The 20,805-nt window shown below is 47.4% G+C and overlaps 1 protein-coding gene across 1 annotated transcript in view; it reads left to right on the forward strand.

Moving 5' to 3' along the window:
- Positions 1–19,153, forward strand: part of TMEM245 (transmembrane protein 245) — a 71,434-nt gene extending 52,281 nt beyond the window's left edge. The window contains exons 13-17 of the mRNA XM_060247828.1: positions 147–292; positions 13,009–13,109; positions 14,973–15,147; positions 15,908–16,102; positions 18,730–19,153. Coding sequence (XP_060103811.1) covers positions 147–292; positions 13,009–13,109; positions 14,973–15,147; positions 15,908–16,076 — 591 coding nt within the window. The 3' untranslated portion in view covers positions 16,077–16,102; positions 18,730–19,153. The remainder of the gene's footprint in view (positions 1–146; positions 293–13,008; positions 13,110–14,972; positions 15,148–15,907; positions 16,103–18,729) is intronic.
- The last annotated feature ends 1,652 nt before the right edge of the window (positions 19,154–20,805 follow it).

Raw genomic sequence — 20,805 nt, forward strand, 5'->3', positions numbered from 1 at the left:
TGAGCCGGATTTCACCCTCATGGTTTAGGGTCATGCCTGAAAGTGCGGTAGTCCTTTCTCATTTGTCCTAACATCCATTCCCATGTGACTCTGTAGGGATATGGAGCATTGGCATCTTCAGGGTATTTTTTTTTTCTCCCTTGCAGGTTATTTTCCTGACCACTCTGTTCTACCTCTTAAGCTCCAGTGACGAGTACTACAAGCCGGTGAAGTGGGTGATCAGCTTGACTCCCTTGTCGCAGCCTGGCTCTTCCTCCAACATCGTGGGGCAGTCCGTGGAGGAGGCCATCAGGTACCCTCTTGAGTGCTCGCTGCTTGTGGAAGCCTCTTCTAGATGGTGGGCTGGGGAAAGGGCTCTATAACTTCTGAAGGGTTGTCTCTGTCTACATTTCCTGTAGTGACGCAGGTAGATGAAGCACCTGCTACCTGTGACCCCAACCGGGGTGCTGCTCAAAGGCAGCCCTTGCTGCTGATGAAGAAGATGGGCACACAGTATCAGCCTGCCCCCCCCCCCCAGCTTCCCTTTTGCAACCCCTTTCAAATGGCAAAGGCGCTTCTTTTCCTTTTTTGTATTTGTGTGTGTGTGTGTGTGCATGCATGCATGCCCGGAAGTCATGGCAGCTTGTGGCGAACCCTACTGGGGCATGGAGGAGGCTCAGAGAAGTGGCTTGATAAAAGATTTACAGTCCAGGAAGCAGAGGGGCACGGGAGCAGAGGATGCTGCCGTGGTCTAGTCATCTGAGACCCACCAAATTTGGGCTTTCAGCCAAGCACTCCAGCTCCCCCTTGGGTTCCACCCTTCAGTTTACCAGTGTCTCTCCTAAAGGTAGTCCCCTGTGCAAGCACCAGTCATTTCCGACTCTGGGGTGCCGTTGCTTTCACAACGTTTTCACGGCAGACTTTTTACGGGGTGGTTTGCCATTGCCTTCCCCAGTCATCTACACTTTCCCCCCAGCAAGCTGGGGACTCATTTGACTGACCTCGGAAGGACGGAAGGCTGAGTCAACCTCGAGCCGGCTACCTGGAAACCCAGCTTCTGCTGGGGATCGAACTCAGGTCGTGAGCAGAGCTTAGGACTGCAGTACTGAAGCTTTAACACTGTGCCACGGGGCTCTCTAAAAGCAAAATGTAAAATAAAGGTGAAGGTAGTTCCCTGTGCAAGCACCAGTCATTTTCGACTCTGGGGTGACATTGCTTTCACAACATTTTCACGGCAGACTTTTTACAGGGTGGTTTGCCATTGCCTTCCGCAGTCTTTTACACTTTCCCCCCAGCAAGCTGGGGACTCATTTTACCGACCTCAGAAGGATGGAAGGCTGAGTCAACTTCGAGCCAGCTACCTGAACCCAGCTTCCGCTGGGATCGAACCAAAATGCATACCTTCCATCTCATTTGCCTCCAAAACCCTATTCTGCATCTCCTTTTTTTCCCCTTAATTTTACTGCATAAAGCGTCATCTTGATACACAGATTTTCCACCTGGAAAGGTTTTTTCCTACGAGCCTATGGAATAGATCCTAACTAGCGCATCATGCTGGTGACCTGCTGAATGAGGGGACGAATGAAAGGGCGTTTGTCCTGAGAATGTCAAGGCTTATCTACATGATCAAATTTTTGCAGTCATTACCAGATTTCACCAGAGCAGCTCAGTAATGCCCACCATTAATGATGTTGTTAATACCGTTTGATGCTTGTTGTAATGAATAGCTTACTGCTCACCGATTTTGCCGTAAGTGTCCCCACCCCCTTCTTTCTCAGGTTAATTCCCTTGTCCCTTGCTTTGGGTCTGAATGTCGCTTGCAGTCTGGGCCCAGCCTCCTCTCTGGGTCTGGTGTGGGAGTCGCTTCATGGGGTTTTGCATGGGAAAGAAATGGGGGCGGGGGGAATGGAAGCAGATCAGGACCCACTGCCTGGGCTCCCAGTGATTGGCTCAGTGTCTTCAGGATCGCTTCATGTAGCTGCTCCTTCCTCAGCTGCAGCAACTAGTAAAAACATCATTATTTACTTCGTTTATGCTCCACCTTTCTCCCTAGCGAGGGCCCAGAGTGTCTTATATCGTTCTCCTCTCCTCCAGATTATCCGCACAACAACCCTGTGAAGTAGGTTAGGCTGAGAATGTGCGACTGGCCCAAGGGCACCTGGTGAGCTTCCGTGGCACCAGTCAGGATTTGAACCCAGAGGCTTGCTCTGACACACTTAACCACCCCACCCCACCCCTTGCTGGCTCTCAGAGTCATGCCAAAACCACTCTCATGGACAGGTGAAACTTGTATTTAAGTGGTGGTGGTGCACGCATTCATACTCCGTTCCCATCCACCAAGCCATTAGGTCGTGTAGAAAGGCAGGTTCTGTGCACAGAAGTATTCCTGATTGAAGCCTGGGTCCAATTTAGAGCTGAAACAAGAGTTGGGGTAGGTGGGGGGGGGGGGAGAACTAGGCACGCTCTGTTCTTTCCCATTTCCTCTGCTCCCCCACCCTCTGTCTGGTTTCAGCATTTTGTGCGGGCTGTCAGCAGACCAGGTTCAAACTTGAGAGCCTGGTGCTGTTTAAACTTGAGTAACAGCGGCCATTCCAAACACCAAAGCCAAGTGTGAAAGAGGCGAAGGCTGCGTGCATTTCCACAGCCTTCTCCGGGCTCCTTACCTATCAGTTTCTGTTGCCTGTCAGTCTGAGCTGTAAGGAGAGGAAGCCTGCCTGCATGATGACATGAACGGAGCGATGTGCATGATCGTGTAGTGGCCATACCTGTGTGAGAGACTGCGTGGCCCTCAGTTCACAGTTTGCTCTGTGGGCTTAGAGGTGTGTGGAAGTATTGCTCAGCCAACGCCAGAATGGAGGCATCCAGTTTAAAAATACGAGTGCGCTTCAGTTTTTGAAGCAGGCACCAGTGAGTTGGTCCAGGAAATGCCTTGAGCTGGGAGACCGGGGGAGAGGAGGAGCCTCATCTGCTGCTGTTCCACCAGGTCAGTGGTCCCCAGCATGAGGCCTGTGGGCACCGTGATGCCCAACAACACCTTTCCTGGTGCCTGCTCAGGGTTTTTAGAAAGTGGGTGGGGCCAGATGGGGGTTTTGCCCAGCATGGCTTCCGATTGGCCATTGGAGATTTGATTGAAAACGTTCTCTTGGCAGCAGCTGCGGATCTTCACTGTGCGACTGAAGGGAAGCTGCAGCAGCCATTTTGTGGCCGGCTCCCCCTTCAGTGACAGCTGTTCTGTGGCTGTGCCCACCACACCGTGTCAGAGTTCCCTAGGTGCCTGCTGGCTAAAAAAAAGTTGGGGACCGCTGCTCTGAGCATTTGCCAGTCTGTACAGCTCATCTGCCTTGGTGCATAAGAACAGCGGTGAGACCGATTTCACACTCACCTTACATCTCTCTCACGTTTGTCTTCTCAGCACGGCTAACTTCCGATTTCCCACTATCTGTGCTGGGGCTGCAGCAAAAATCAGCATTTTCACGCAGCAAATGGAAATCACTAAAAACCAGTTTCCGTTTGCTGCACAAAAACGCTGATGCTTGCTGCAGCCTCGGTGGAGATAGTGGGAAATCGGAAGGACGCTGTGCTGAGAAGATGAACGTGAGAGCAGCGTGAGGTGAGTGCGAAATCAGTCTGAGTTTGCTCCTGCGGCATTTTGAGAGTGTGCTGAGAGTGTAACCCGGAGTTCAGGAGACAACCGTTCTTCTCCGTTGCTACCTTTCTGCCTGTAAAACTCCAGCATTCTAGATAGCGTTGCTCTTAAAGCTAACTGGGTGGCACCTAACCCGTCTTCTTCCCCACCACGAATGGAGCAGAGATCCTTGAGCCTGTGCATCTCTGTCCGCTGCATGCTCCCCTTTTGCTTGAACGGTTGCCCCCCCTCCCCCCAGTGGCATGTTCTTCTCCTCCCGAATGCTCCAGAACCCTCCTCCCCTGAAGCTTCCATTCCGCTTGCTCTGGTGGGGATATTGCACATTACTAAGTTGCATGTTGTCACGGCCTGAGTGCAATTTAGTGTGTGCGATATTTTCACGTGAGTGCATGCACACGGGTATGGCTGTGGCTTAAAGTGACTGCAGGCTGGATGGGGAAGGACTAGCTGTGGCAGAAGCTGCCTCCAGACCAGCCTTTTGGCTTGAGCCTGGTCAGTCAGCGTTCTGATTCCCATGCCTGCTTTCTGTCTGAGAAAAGTGTTATTGCTTGTTTCATTTTCTTCATCCTCCAAATGTAAATCACACAAAAAATTAAGCTAAATGGGACAGATAATAGATAATCTTAATATTAACTTCAAAAAGTAGTTTCTGAAACTGCCTGAGATTCGTTATACTAACTCAGAGTTGTCCACAGATGCAAAAGGATTGGATGCCAGCTTAACTTAATTTTAATTACCACAATCCACTAGGATTACTTTTTCTAATTGGATCAGGCTACTGCAGTCATGGAATAAACAGTGGAACACGATGATGATGGAAATGATCCAGTGATACAATCGACAGAGGAAACAACTTGGCTCCCAGCATGTGAAGGTTTCAAATGCATAATATGCTCAGGAAGCCATTTGGAATGTTTGACTGCAATGTTAACATCGTTTAATTGGTCACCTGAAATGATGTTGAGGATTCACATGCAGTGGGATGTTCTTTTCGGGGCCCAGAGTGGTACCTGCAACATTTGAATGTTGTCTCAAGATACATCATGTGTATTTGCACATCCATATTCATAAGCAAGTTAAAGCTGGTTTTGAAGGAGTGAGGAGCTGAAATGTCCTTGCTTGAAACTTTTTTTTTGGTCTCTTTAATGGTCTTCTAAAATTTGTACAATGGAACTTGAGAATGTTTCTTGTGGTCCTTTGTTTCAGATTTATCCTTGAATAATCTAAGCGCTGACATGAATAGACCAGGCTAATCCTCTCTCAGAAGCTATGCAGGGGCAGGACTTGGAGGGGAGACCTCCCAGGAAGTCCAGGGCAGCAGCTAACCTCAGAATGTCTCTTGCCTTGAAAACCCTTCAGGGTTGCCATAAAGTCAGCAGCACTTTTCTGACACACACAAGTTAAAATCTCACCCGCTTTTGTGAAAACGTCCTTGAAATTCCCTTGATGAAATCAACTTTTCAAATAGCGGCTTTTCAAATATTCTTAGTGAGACACTAAATCACGTATCACTTCAAATTGTGGAATTTTACTCTGTTTAAAAAAATTCTCTTTACACAGAAATCTAAGCTAGGACTTTCCCCCCTCTCGTTGCAGGCTAGCTTTCTATGTGAGCTGCAATTTTGTACGGAGGATTCGGCCACCAGTGTCCTCCTGCAGCCCAGACTCAATGTGGCCGTCCTTGAGACGGCTGCGATGAACTCATGTTCTTAAAAGGCAGGGTTCTGTCTGGGAATGAAACCATGCAGCCGGTTTAAGGGTTGATTACCAGAAGCAGTCAAGGTTTCTCTTTGTTACACCCAGGCATTTAGAAGTTCATGTGTCAGCAAGGCTCCCTTTTTTGAACGCCACATCTGAATTGTTTTGTGAGCATAGCTGGCAGCCGTACAGCGTCCCTCACCAACCTTCACCCAGCTTCCCTGAACATTCTGCTGAAATTGTAAAACATTCAGCTGCTGCACTTAGCTGGTGTCCTATTTTTTCCTTCCCCCCCACCCCAAAGATGAATTGAGGGAAGTTTTTTATTTGCCTTGTATCATAAATTACTGAAATATTTTCAGATGCAACATGAATTCCAAATGATGCTGGCGATGTGAAAAGTTGCAGACTGCTGATTACGGAGTGCTTAGATTTCACAAAAATGCCGTAGGATTATTTAGATATCTTAGTTACCTAAAGATGTAAGAAGCAGCACAGCTATGACCAGAGCTGGAGGAGGCCTCAGATAAGTGAAACAAACAGAAAATGAATGTGAGAACTTGTTGAAGAGGAAAGAGTCCTTGAAATGGCAAAAAGCTTTGAGCATCCAGATGTGACAGCTCATGAGACATCATAAAGCACGTTATGGCAGAGTTCCCAGCTCTGGGTGGGGAAGTTCCTCAAGCTTTGGGGATGGAAGGTGGGGTCACGAGGGGAGGGGCCTTGGCAGGGTGTGATGCCATAGAGTCCACTCTCCAGAGCAACCCTTTTCTCCAGGGGGATTTATCTGGGTCATCGGGAAATCAATTACAATAGCAGGAGGTCTCCAGGTGCTCCCTGGAGGTTGGCAACCGTAGTTATGGTGTTGTGTCTTAGCCCCAATCAGCCAACATCTGTCTTTCTGAGCATGGATTAAACTGATCCCGAATGCAAATTTCAGCAGAGCAATAAGTCATTGCATTTTGGCCTTTATTTAGAGAGCTCAGCACCTGTGCCGCCATGCATATGTTTCTGCTGCTACCTTAGGAGCCTCAAGATCTTCATTGTGGTCTCTGTGCAGTCCCACACATGGGTCTTGCCGCAGGCAACGGATCCATACCTCGGAGACTCCAATGGCTCGCCTGGAGCGGTTTTTGGCGCACTTTCCACTCGCTCTGGGGAGGAGGCATCGACTGCGCATGCCTGGAGCGAGCGGGAGGTGCCCTTCCCACTCAGTTTCTTCCTTTCCGCCACCCGGACAACACCTACCTTGCTGCGTTCCTCTCTCCCCAGCTCGTCTTCTCCTGTTTGGTATCGTATTCTCCTTTTTCTCTTATCTCCATTCTTCTGTCATTTTTCTTCATAAAATGTTTTTTGAAAGCCCTTATTTCTGCGCTTTAATTTGCCTGTTTTTCTCCCCTCCCTCCTCTCCCTTGTCCGGAGTGTATGGAAGGGAAAATTACTTTCAAAAAGTGTCGGAGGTGTGGATCTAAAATCCCTACTTCAGACCGACGCTCTTACTGTCTTTTCTGCGTGGGTGAAGCTCATCGGGTAGATACTTGCCCCCATTGCTCCAACTTCGGTAAACAGGTGTGAAAAAATTGAGCGGCTAGACTTTAAAGTTTCCTGCTCGAAAAATCTCTCCGGGCTATGCCCAGCTCTGATTCGCCACCCTCCCCCACACCTAGTGGGAGATTCGGCTGCGTCGGCTGCTCCTTAACTCCAAAAAAAGCATAAGTCCGACAAGAGAGCATCCAAGCACTCCGACACCAGCCACAAGGCTTCGAAGAAGTCTCGCCATACCGATCCATTGGCCTCGGCTCCAAAGAAATCTCGTGATCCGACAAGGTCGACTCCGACAACTTCTCCGAGGGCTACCACTTTGACCACTATGGCGTCGGTTTCTGACGGCAGGAGCATGCGCTGAGTGCAGGTAGACCAAAGCAGCAACTTGCCTTAGCAATAGGAACGTAGATATGAAGAGCCAACACATCAGTTTGGTTGTATAAGAAACCGTGTATTATACAGGTATTTACAGTGAAGTTATATACAGATACAGTCCAGAGTAGCAAAGTGCTTCGCCAGTAACCCATATACATAGAGAGAAAAACCACTCTGGTACTCTGCTGCTTATATAATACTGCCCACCAATCAGGTAAACTGCTGACTCATGATGACTCCTCTGGACAGGTCCAGATATTGCCAGTTCTTACATCAGCCAGGTTGAATAGTCCTGTGACTCTTGTCATGTGATTAGCTGTCACTTTGACAGTTCTTGATCTAGCATGCTTCACAGCAGGCTACATAATACTAACAGTTTCTACCCACTCGACTCCAACCCAACCTCTCGTTCCACCAGAGCTTTCGGCGCCCTCCGACATCATTTCCAACATGCCTCATCTCACTCCTCGCTCTCCAGCTGCAGTCGAGGTCATACCGGTCCGATCTCGTTTGCCCTCGGTCCATAGTGTGATGCCGTTCCACATCCTTGAACCCGACCCGCGTTCGGATCCAACTTTCTCTCAGGAGCATCCCCGGTCTTTGCTACAGGCAGGATCCTTTCGAGACATTGGAGTCTCTCCTCTGAACAGAGAGTCTTCAACACAGGTTTCTACCCAACATGTCCGATCTCGCTCACCGGTTCGACGTGATTTCCATTCACGTTCTCCAGTCTACTGTGAGTACCGGGACTATTACCAGAGGGGTTGATATGAGTATTCTTCAGTCTCCAGATCTCCATCTCCCAGACACCGTCGAGTCTACCATCGCTACTCTCGTTCCCCCTCAGATGAGGGTTACCGCCACTCGGTACCGTGAATTAGATGTCGCGTCTCACAGAGACTGTGAAGTATTAACACATCAAATCCGTGACTTCGAATCTCCTCGGTACCGTGAGCCCTCTCGAACCCGAGACCTGGAGTATCTCTCTTCTCGAGACCGTGAACCCCTTCGAGTCCGTGAACCTCTTCGGTACCGGGAATCTTATATGCCTCGAACAGCTTCTGCCATCATATCTTTGGCTCTGGCCACGACCTCTGCATCGGCCATGACTTCGACTGCCTTGCAATTACAGTCTAAATCTCCCGAGGACCGTGCATCCACATCTGCACCTACCAAGCCTCTAACCTCTCCCGCAACCAAGGAATCCCAATCCGACAGGGACAATTCTGGCTCTTCTGACTCTGAAGATCCTCCTGGCTCTCCTGCCTCTGATTCCACACATCCAACCCGTCTCTCTCCATCAGACGGTTCAAAGGCCTACCTTAATCTGATTACTACTATGGCTGAGGCCTTGAATGTTACTCTTCCTTCGGACTCACCCAAGGTTTCTGACATAGTCCACGATCTGGTTCAGGTGGATTTCCCAGCAGGGTCACTCCTACCTATGCTGCCAGTGCACTTGGAGGGACTGCGTGAGGCCTGGGACCTGCTTCGACTCCACCTACCTCAAAGTGCTTTGACTCTCTGTACAGAGTACACGCTCCAGAATCCAAATTTTTAGCCTCCCATCCTGTTCCAAACTCTATCATCGTGCACTCTGCAACTAAAGCCAAACCATCCAGACTTCCTACTCCTCCTGATCGTGAGGGCCAGAAGTTGGGCACCTTGGCTCGCAAAATCGACAATCTTGCCTCTACTAATTCTAAACTTAACAATTACCTAGCTTATTTTTCTGCATATACATTTAATCTCGCCAACCAATTTACTTCTCTCATTCCTTCTCTCCCTGAAACTGCTCAGAGAGTCGCATCCAACTTAGTCTCCGAGCTCTCAAGAATTTCCTAACAGCAGATAAACACCATCAGACATGCCGTTTCCTGCTCATCTAGAGTTTTCGCATCATCCGTGGCACTGAGTCAACACGCTTGACTAAGATCCACAAACCTGCAACCGGACATCAAACAAAAGATCGAAGACCCACACTTTGATGGCCATGGCCTCTTTCATGCCTCCACTGATGAGGGCCTCACTTTGGTAGATGACGGCCGCAAGAGGGTGAAGCACCTTGGAGTCTCTCAGCCAGCCTCTCAACAGTTCAACCGACCTAAGCTCTGGAGACCATCTTTTCAGAGGCGCCAACAATCCAACTACTGGAAGAGGAAAACTCCTCAGCAAAAACAACCTTTTCAACAGAGGCCACGCTCTCAACAGACAAAGAAGTCTTCCCAGCCAGCCAAGCAATCTCTGACTCCCCTCTACATCTCACCCAACAGCTGAATCCCTGTTATCAAACACGACTCTTCCCGTTCTATCCAACCTGGAGCTCAATCACCAAGGACTCTTGGGTGCTCACCATAATCCACCTAGCTTATGCAATCAAGTTCGTTTTGCCACCTCACTGCCACTATTTCATTGTTACTCCACCATCCCCTCATCTCAACCAAGAGATTCTGGACTTGCTCCAAAAAAATGCCATAGAACCTGTTCCTCCTCACCATCAGGGGATAGGTTTCTACTCACGATATTTCCTAGTGCCCAAGAGGGACGGGGGCAAGAGACCCATTCTGGATCTCAGGAGACTAAACAAGTGGATAGTCTACAAGAAATTCAGAATGATCTCCGTCCAATCCATCCTACCCTTCATTCTGCAGTATTCCTGGATGGCATCCCTAGATCTCCAGGATGCTTATTTCCACGTGACCATCAGACTTCAGCACTGCAAATATCTTTGCTTTGCCATGGGACAACATCACTTCCAGTATCGATCCCTCCCATTCGGGCTGTCCACTGCCCCAAGGGTGTTCACGAAATGCATGGCAGTGGTGGCAGCTGTCCTGCATCTTCGCAACATTCCGGTGTTCCCATACATAGATGACTGGTTGCTCATCGTTCCCACAGCACATCAACTGGCGAAGAATCTCAAAACAACTCTCTCTCTTCTCGCCTCCTTGGGCCTGTGTGTGAATGCTACCAAATCTCACCTCACCCCAACACAGGACCTACAGTTTATAGGTGCTTGTCTCTGCACCTCTCCTAACCTCGTTTTTCTTCCCAGGGATCGCGCCCACACTATTCTGTCCTTGGCCCAGGAGGTCATACGTGCCCCAACGCAACCTGCAATTACCATCCAAAGTCTTCTGGGCCTCATGGCTGCAACAACCTCTGTTCTTCGCTTCACAAGATTGTGTATGCGGCTGCTCCAGCTTTGGTTTGTTCATGCCTACCATCCACACGTCCAACCACAGAATACCGTTCTCACGGTACCTCAGAGGGTTCAGCTCTCCCTTGTCTGGTGGACAGTACCAGACAATCTACTTTGCGGAATGCCTTTTGTTCTTCATCCTCCTCCTGTCATCGTGACTACAGATGCCTCCAAGTGGGGATGGGGAGCCCACTTAGAGGACAGGACTGTCAGGGGTCTGTGGACTGCGCCCGAGAGGGCTATGCATATAAACTGCCTAGAACTTATTGCTGTTCACAGGGCTCTTCAATTGTTTCTTCCATCTGTAACCAACCGGCATGTCCAAATCACAACTGACAATATGGCCACAGTTTTTTTATGTGAACAAGTAGGGCGGGACCAGGTCTGTCCGTCTATGCTGCATAGCCATAGTTCTTTGGGATTGCTACATCAAAAACAGCATCTACCTGACTGCCATTCACCTTCCAGGGATAGAGAATGTGTTGGCTGACTCTCTCAGCAGGATTCACATAGATGACCATGAATGATGCCTCAATCCACGCTACTTGCATCGCATCTTTGCATGCTTTGGGATTCCAAGAGTAGATGTTTTTGCTACAAAGGACAATTCGAAATGCTCTCTCTTTTATACCAGGAGAGGCAACGATGCTTTCCTTCACAGTTGGAGGGGTCCTCTTCATTACCTTTTTCCACCAACCCTTCTAATTACCCGATCTCTACTCAAGATTGTTCGGGACAGTACAAACTGCATACTGATAGCGCCATGGTGGCCACGGCAACCGTGGTTCACGAGACTCTTTCAAATGTCCTATCACACTTATCGCCGCCTTCCCCTGGCAGACAATCTCCTCACCCAGAATCACGGCCAGGTATGGCACCACAACCCCCAAATTCCAGAGCTTACAGCATGGAGAATTCGGCCACATTTTTACCTCCGAGAGTAGTGGAAGTTATCCTGAATGCCAGAAAACCTTCCACCAGGCGCTCATACCAGTGCAAGTGGAAGCGCTTCTGCTCTTTTGCATCCTCTCAACAACTTGATCCACAGTCTGTACCTCTCCCTTTGATCCTGCTGTCTCTACAGGTGTTGGGTCTCAGCTTTTCCTCTTTAAAGGTTCACCTTTCAGCCATTTCTGCTTTCCATGAGCCTATTGACGGTCAGACTGTTTTCTCCTATAGACTGTCCAAGTCATTCCTCAAGGGCATGTTGCACCTTCACCCTCCTATCAAACCGATTGTGCCAGTTTGGAGTTTGTCATTAGTTCTTGCACAACTTATGAAGCCCCCGTTTGAACCCTTGGGTACTGTGGACCTCAATCTTCTTTCTTGGAAAACTGCCCTGTTGGTTGCTCTCACTTCTGGCAAGCGGGCCAGTGACTTGTGTGCCTTCCGCTCTGACCTACCTTATGCAGTTTTTCATAGGAACAAAGTGGTCCTGAGAGCGGATCCTGCTTTCTTACCCAAGGTTGTATCGAAATTTCATCTTTCAACTTCTACTTCATTGCCCACGTTTTTTCTTAATCCTAAGGACTCTGGACAAAGAGCTGTACATACCCTCGACGTCAGAAGAGCTTTGTCTTTTTACCTCTCTCGTACACAATCTTTCCGTAAGGACCCTAACTTGTTTGTGGCCTACGGCAATCCTAAAGAGGATGCAAAATTTCTACCCAGAGACTCTCTAAGTGGGTATCCATTGCAATCCGGTTGTGTTATGAAGTTGCTAAGCAACCTTTACCTGAAGGCCTTAAGGCTCACTCGGCTAGAGCAGTCTTGACCTCCTCGGCCTTTCTGAAGGGCGTCTCCTTAGAGGACGTCTGTGCTGCTGCATCATGGTCCTCGCCATCCACGTTCATCTCACACTATGCTTTGGACGTTCATGCCAGATGGGACGCCTCCTTCGGCCAAGCGGCCCTCAGGTCCATCTTCCACTGAAATCACCCCAGGTGAGTGCATGCATGCATTGTAAGTATGAAAATGTTTTTTCTTGCCAGCACCCACCTTCCTTTTTGACTTTCAGTTTGCTAGTCACCCATGTGTGGGACTGCACAGAGACCATGATGAAGATAAACAGGTTGCTTACCTGTAACTGATGATCTTCGAGTGGTCATCTGTGCAGTCACACACGCCCACCCAGCCTTCCCCTCTGCTGGCTTTTTCTGCCTTGGTTTTTACCTTTGTAGACTGTCAGTAGCGGCTGGAAGAAACTGAGTGGGAAGGGCACCTCCCACTCGCTCCAGGCATGCGCAGTCGATGCCTGCTCCCCAGGGCGAGCGGAAAAGCGTGCCAAAAACCACTCTAGGTGAGCTGTTGGGGACTCTGAGGTATGGATCCATTGCTTGCGGCAAGACCCATGTGTGTGACTGCACAGATGATCACTCGAAGATCATCAGTTACAGGTAAGCAACCTGTTTTCTTGTGTCCAGGATACAAATTGACACTAGCATTATTAGTAGTAGCAATTTGCTTAGATCCTTAAGGAACTGGATATGCTTGTTTGTTTGTAGCACCTTTGAAGACACAAATCAGCCAGTAGATTTTATTAGGATTTCTTTTATCCTTCTAGAGGTGTATTTGACGCGTCCCTCAAAATGGCTGGGTTCTACGGACTGTACACGTGGCTGACTCATACCATCTTTGGAATTAACATTGTCTTCATACCCTCAGGTAAGAACTGAAATTGGTGGTGTGGGGGGTGTTTTGACACAGTATTCACTTTTAGTAGTGGATATTTTTAGCACAAGATTTTATATAGGTGCTCAGAGGAATGGGGTAAACGTTGTACTGAGAGTTCTGTTTACCATTCTGGAAATGCATTTGCATTATGCTTAATACATTAAAAATGTTCCTTCCTAGCCCGAAACGAATCTCTATGGGTACAAATAAGTGGAATGAAATGAATAATGAATAAAAAATGAATCAAACTCTTAGGAATTCATAAAGCGATGGTCTTAAAAACATTGATTTCAAAAAGATTTTATTTCTGCAGATGTTGGTTACATTTTCACTGTGTTTGTGCTAGAAAGAAAAATGCTGTTTCTTTTGTATGCGTTAAACTGCTTTCTAACAAGGCGGCTTTGATGTAAATCAAGGCAATCTGCATCACCGAGGAAAAGGTCAGATGTAAAATATTCTGTCAATATTTCTTTCTGCTATTTAGATGCTTCTTACACAAAAGCTCATACTAAAAGTCGCCGTAACCATAAGCCATTTTTATACCAAGTCCAGTATATATATGTTTCTTAAGGATTTAAGCATATTTGTACTGCAATAGAAAATAAAGTCCTCTGATGTGGGTAGCCCAGGCTAGCCTGATCTCATCAGATCTTAGGAGCAAAGCAAGGTCAGCCCTGACTAGTGTTTGGATGGGAGACCTCCCAGGAATAGATCTAGGGCCATGAGGCGGAGGCAAGCAATGGCAAACAGCCTCTGAATTTCTCTTGCCTTGAAAACCCTAAGGGACTGCCATACACTGGCTGTGATTCTGCGGCAAGAAAAAGTAACACTATATAGCTTGTGTATTTTTAGGTAACCCTCTATCACCCCCAGGCTGGCGAGTGTGTGCTGAGAGGGGGGAGGTCTCTTCCACAGCCTGTAGCCATGATGGGCTTTTACTGTGAGGTGCAAGTTAGAATCTTCTTTTCAGTGTCCCTCCCTGCTTCCGTTGGCTCCTTTTTCTTGGTCATATAGCTGGCCTAGTCCACAACCAATAAACCATTTCAGTCAGTAGTAAGAGCTGGTAGAAGGTCCAGAGTAAAAGGCCCTCCCCCTCCCTTTCTCTAGTATAAATTCCTGGCCTTTTGTGCTGTATGGCTATTTCCCTGGGGTTTGCTCGTCACAAAGAAATAACGTCTTTTCGTAAGAGGGTCATAGGTTCTGCTAGAAGAGCATAAAAGCGTCAGAAAAGCGAAAAACAATTTTCAGTGACATTAATTCATCACGCAGGAGCACAAAATCAATAAAATGTTTTGGCGAAAAATACGGAAAGAAAACCACTCACTCGGTGGAGGTGAGCGCGTAGTGTGGTGTCACCTTCCTCACATTTTTTTTTTGTCTCCGTTGTCAGTTCCTGACCCAGCAGTGTTCAAAATTCAAAATATCTACTTAGAATATTAAAATCAAGATAATGTCTAAAAGCCGCCAAGGACTTTGAAAACTTTATAGCCTCCATCCAAATGTCCTTTGGTTGAGGTGGCAGCCGTCTCCACCATCTCCGCCACCCCTGCCCATAATAAACCTGCAGGTTCTTACTAGCCTGCCAAACTCTAACAGGAGGCACACTGGACTATCTGGATCAATGTACATTTCTTTGCTGCCATCTTGCTTTTTTTAATTGCTTTCTTTAACTGGTTTTTAATTACATATTTCCTTCATCCATGGGCAGGAGATAGGTGCAATGAATGAATGAATGATCCTGTAGGTTTAAATGGAATGATGTGCTTAGACAGGAGCATAGATTCTTGCAGTCGTCCGTTTCTCGTGGAATAGCTGTGTGTTAAATTTCTAACTTCCTGCCTTGTTCCTCCTTAGCTCTGGCAGCCATCCTTGGCGTTGTCCCCTTTCTGGGAACGTACTGGGCAGCCGTCCCTGCAGTCCTAGACCTCTGGCTGGTTCAAGGAGAAGGGTGTAAGGCGCTGCTCCTTTTGGTGTGCCATCTCTTGCCGACTTATTTTGTAGACACAGCCATTTATTCAGATATATCAGGGTAAATATTTCAATGTAGCTTTTGATTTGTACTGGGAAAGGCCCGCTGAAATATTAATAATGCTCATCGTACCATTTTATCTATTGATGCAAGATACTGGGGCTAGCTTGGTGAAATTGTGAACAGTTTTGTGTCATATTTTCATAGGCTGTGAGCCACTGTTGTGCCTGTTGCATGAAACAGTATCACCTTGTTCACACATATGAGGCAGATATTCAACCAGTCAGCTGATCTTGGCTAGTAGAGGTTATATGAAACGTTGTTTTTAGGAAGTGATTTTCTAGATGGTAGTATATACATACGGCAAACTTCTTTTTTTAAAATAGAAAAAGGCAGTCTGAAAGCATTTTAATAAAACCACACTGTGTGCAGAACTTCCTCTGAACAGGCCCGTTACGTTGCTTATGCAAAGCTCTCAACAGAGCATGGAGTGTTTGCAACGAGGCTAGCGTGTTGGGGAATCCTGCTTGATTTAGGGCTTCGGGGAATACCGTGGAAACAAATGCTCAGTGTTTTGTTCTAAGTGGTCTGCAAGGACAGAAGCCTGGTTCAATCCCTGGCATCTCCAAGAAAGGGTCCAGGCAAATAGGTGTGAAAAACCTCAGCCTGAGACCCTGGAGAGCCGCTGTCAGTCTGAGAAGACAGTACTGACTTTGATGGACCGAGGGTCTGATTCAGTATAAGGCAGCTTCATATGTTCATATGCTTGGGTGGGGATATGAGCACTGCTGCATTTTAATTTGGTGTGTTGCAATGGCAGAGGTGGACATCCCTACTTGACTGGGCTGGCCGTGGCAGGTGGAGCGTATTACCTGGGGCTAGAAGGAGCCATCATTGGGCCCATTCTCCTCTGCATTCTTGTGGTCGCCTCTAACATCTACAGCGCGATGCTCGTGAGCCCGACAACCTCATTGCCCACTCCATCATAAATGTCTTGGCCTTTGCAGATATACAGGTAAGCCAATACTATCTTCACCACAGATTAAAAAGGTAAAGGCAGTCCCCTGTGCAAGCACCCGTCATTCCTGACTCTGGGGCGACATCCCATCACAATATTTTCACAGCAGGCTGGGATGGTTTGCCATTGCCTTCCCCAGTCATCTACACTCCCCCCCCCCCCCCCCGCCCCGCAAGCTGGGTACTCATTTCACCAACCTTGGAAGGATGAAGGCTGAGTCAACCTTGAGCCGGCTATCTAAACTCAGCTTCTGCCAGGATTGAACTCAGGTCGTGAGCAGAGAGCTTGGACGGCAGTATTGCAGCTTTCCCACTCTGCGCCACGGGGCTCCTCACCACTGATTACATAGTTTTAAAGTGCTGGTATTGTTACTTTGCCAGTCATTCTTGTACTGTGGTGGAGGCAGCAAGGCACTGTGGGGCGGGGGCGGGGGGAAGGGATCGTGCTCCAGGCAGAGCCAGAACCAGGTTCTTCAAAGCAGCAGAGGTTTAGCATCTCAGCCACCCAAAATATTATGGGAACCATAAAAGAAAGCTTCCCTGAGGCAGGGAAGACGTAGCAGCAACCCCTTCCCCTTCTCCCTGCCTTATTTTAGAATAGAACTGCAGATCTCCTTCCGAAGGCCAGTGTTAAATCCAGGCCCAGTCCACAGATCTGTACATGACTCATTTGAGTGCTACACAGGTACATCTTGATGGTTCCCAATATTTGCCTGCCGAAGAGGCAGCTGCCCCTGAGTTGGGAGACTCCAAAGCGGGAAGTTTAGAGAGGGCGAGCAAAGCGCAGGCATTGGAAAGAACTGACAGGGTCAACCTGCCACAAAAAAAAGAGACAGTATTTTTTTTTTTCCAATTCAATGTACTTATTTGGCCAGTGACGAGTACAAGTCAGAATTGAAAGCTATACAGTAAAATAATTGCATGACAAATTCCACAAGCTGCTGAGAAAAATGTAGCGCAGCTAATAGCGACCTGTTAGTTAGCACCCATTAAAAGCTTCTTTAAGATGAATAAGACATCAGAATAACCTGCATAATTATTAAATGGAGGGGGAATTATATTTAAGCAAATCTCCTGATAAAAGCAACAATTAAATGGTTCATGTTCAACTGATTCCTCCTCTTTGGTGCCACGTGGACAGCTTGTCTCCTTCACGGGAGTCTCTTTATATCTCCCCCACTAAAACTGGAGAGGGGAGGGCATCGCCATCTTGCCCAGGTGAAAGCTCTCTAGACAGAGAGAGAAGGTATCAGGGCTGTGGCAGATTTCAGCTTCTTGAGTCACAAAGTTTGGGACATTGGTAATATCTCTTTGACACTCTATATCAAGCAGAGAAAGTATTTCTGTAGTAAGATAGATCTGTGTGTGAATTATCTATGTCTCACCTGTGGCAATTAACGTGCAAAGGCCAAGGCTCCATTTTTTTCTCTGTAAACCACCAGAAAGCACGCAAGGAGGTCGTAGTTCTTCCCCACTGTGGAAATTCAGTGGCACGCCACACTTTGAATAAAGAATGTGGACGTACGGATCCTTCTGTTAGTCATCACAGTTAATAATCATTGGTAGACCTGTGCTCTGTACGTTTATCTGACTCGTTTCTCTTCCAGAGAATTGCATGAGCTGCTTCCAACACCGTCCTCCTTTTTGCCTTCCATAGTGAAGACCAGCATTTAGTTTCAGTGCAAGTTCCCTTTCCTTCCTTGGTTTCTAATGGTCCAGTTTTTTCCTTGGTTTTTCTTCCATCTGATGTTTATTGATGCTTTCCTCACCCCCCGTCCCCCATGTTGAACTTCTCATGAGGGCAAGGCTTCCCCCATTCAGAGTCAATTTTCCTGCCTCTTATAAGCTTTTCTCAACTCTGCTTATTCAGTTCATGGCTCTCCTGATTTGTGGTGTCTTTTCATTCTATCTGAGCTTCTGTTGTGATTTTAAAACAGTGCTGGGAGAATTTAATACTCATGCTGGATTGTCTTCATCCAGCTTTTCCCCTCAGTCTTGCGCAGTTCCCTCTGTGCTAAAACCCATGTGGCTTTTGGACGCGCATGTCCCCTGCCTCTCGGCCTAGCCTTTTGGAGAGGTTGAAGGGATGCCGCCTTCCTTTTGGAGCAGCTGAAAAGCTGGGCGGACCCAATTCTACAGTTTCTGATAGCCAGATTTAGAAATCCCTATAGTTTCTCATTATATTCAGATTTAGAAATCAGAGTGGGCCGGAGAATCTGCCTTTTCAGGACCCTCTGCTGATGACTCATTAGGCGGGATCGTGATGCTTCAGCCTCTCCTGAGACAACTTAAAGGCTGCAAGACTTACTCACTTGCTTTTGCTTATGCACTTGCTTTTGTTCAGGTGATCACAAGACGAATGGCTCCACACAGAACATTCTTGCAATCAGAAGCCGTCAAGGCCCTACCCACTGCCCTGACTTTCTTCCCATAAAGAGGAGGTCAGTTCTGGGTATAAGCTTTCATGTGAGGTACACACAAATGCTTCTACCCAGAATTAAACTTTGTTGAGTTTAAAGGTGCCGCTGGACTCCAGCTTTATTCTGGAGATGAAATAGTCTCCTCTCTTTTTTATTTTTGTGGCTGGAGGGTTTGGTTGCCTCATTCACAATTTATTTCTTGTAGGCAGCCAAGAAAGACTCCTAAAGAACTGAAAATCACCGCAGAGTGACGGACGCAGCATTTTCTTCCGTTCCTGTTTCCTCTGTGCTCACAGAACTCAGGAGAGCAGTGGCCCTAGGTCCCGTCTCCAGTTGTGCCTGATGACAGCACTGAAGCAACACTGACTTTATAAGCATATCCACTGAAACGATAATGTTTGCCTTAGGTTGCTCCGTACTTTGCCTTTGCCAAGTGGACTTCTCTGCTATCCATAGTTTGCTTATTATGCAAGCTGACCCAGGATTTTTAGGGGGGCTTGGCTTGACAACCTGTATTTTTTTTTTTCCACAAAATGTTTTGAGTCAAGTTTGATTTGTCTGAAACTTTCTGGTTTGGTATTTATACTTTGGGGTCTATAAATAAACAGATTTTGAAAGTTAAAATCCCACCTATCTTGCTCTTAGAAATACTCACTTTGTCACAAGGAGATCTATTTTCTTGAACAAATGTTATGCCATTAAAGTCTGGCATCTGCCCAAGCCAAATAGAGTCTTGAGCCAGTCTTTGAAGAGTTTCTTAATGGCTGCTTTTTGAAACCAATGACAGTTCCTCTTTGTATGCCAGCAAGACTGACCTTGTGAGCATAGGGGCTGTGCAGCAGTTATATTGAGGCATATTCAGTATGTTCTGAAAGTGTGTTGCTTAGAACAACTGTGTTGCTTTGTCATGCAATTTTAGTTTGGCAAATGGTTACACTGATTTGTCCCAATATATTTATGTCACCATTTGCCAAAACGAAAACTGCGTGAGAATATCCATCTTCCTGTGCTGTTGAGCCTCCTCCCCCCAGCTAGACAGGAGCAGATGCTCCAGGAGGACTGGGAGCGCCAATAGTGGGATTTGGTGGGCCAGCAGAGGTTTGGTGCCCCCCCCTGAGGGGGCTACAGCAGCAAGAGGGCATGCTGCATGAAATAGGCTTGGGCCTTCCTGGTGGACTTGAGAATATACAAGGTTGCCTCAGCCACGTGGGTGGGCTTCTGGCCTGGCTGGTGGTCTTACTCCAGGCCATTGCTGGGGCAGTGTGCTCCTTAGCCCATCACCATCCCCGGTGGTGCCTCTTGTTCGGCCCCCCATGGCCCCTGCATATGCAGATCCCTGTAAGTCATTCTCTTTAGCTGAATTCTCCTCATTTGTCAGTTTGTTGCCGTAGTGAAGTAAAGTTCTTTAGTATCCCGGGACTTGGACCTTCTGTTTCTACTCCGGGACCACCCAGCCCTATGAGGCTGGTCCTGAAAACCCACCTTTTTGCACGCACTTTAAAAGCTTGGGCTTGCCCAAAGACACAAGCCAAAGGCCCCTGGCGAACAGTGGGTCATTCTGCTAACCAAAAGATTAGGGTTGTCGACAGACGCGGAGAAAAATGTCTTCTCCTTTTAACAGAGACTTAATCAGAAGTTATTTACCAGGTGATGTGATTTACCACTGTACCATGAAAAGATTCACCTTCACATTCCCACAAATCAAGCACTTATTAAAGGGAGGGGGGCATTTCTCCAGGCCTGTTGGCAACTTATACAGGACAGCGACTGCTTCAGCCACCTTAAGAACTCAACACCTCTTAAGAAAAATATTCTGCGTTCTCACTTTGTTTTCACTTAAACCATATTTGTTTGTTTAAACTGTATTGTGGTTCCTTTTTGAAGCTGCTTTGGGTCGCTATTAAAAATTCTTAACAAAATGAATGAGTTAAATCAGACCTTAATGGGGGCTGGGCCTGCCACTAGGCAAACTGGGGGCCTTCTGGGGGCACCGAATTGGGTGCCATAATTCATCTCTTTTTGAAAATTAGCTATGGGGAGGGGGGAAGTTAGCTTTGCCTAGGCTGCCCCATAGTCTGTGGCTGTCCCTGACCTTCATGCAACAAAGTTAAAATGGACAGTGCGTTAAAATAATTTGGGCAGACTCACCAGGGAGTTTAAATATCTTCAGGGTGCTCTGAACTAATATTAGTCTTGCAATTAATAAAGACTAGGACAGTTGTGTTATTTTTTAAAAAGGTAATAAAATAATATATCAGGGTGGAAAAAGGCAGATTCTCTG

Source organism: Heteronotia binoei, chromosome 10, assembly GCF_032191835.1.
Source record: "Heteronotia binoei isolate CCM8104 ecotype False Entrance Well chromosome 10, APGP_CSIRO_Hbin_v1, whole genome shotgun sequence".
Taxonomy (NCBI): Eukaryota; Metazoa; Chordata; class Lepidosauria; order Squamata; family Gekkonidae; genus Heteronotia; species Heteronotia binoei.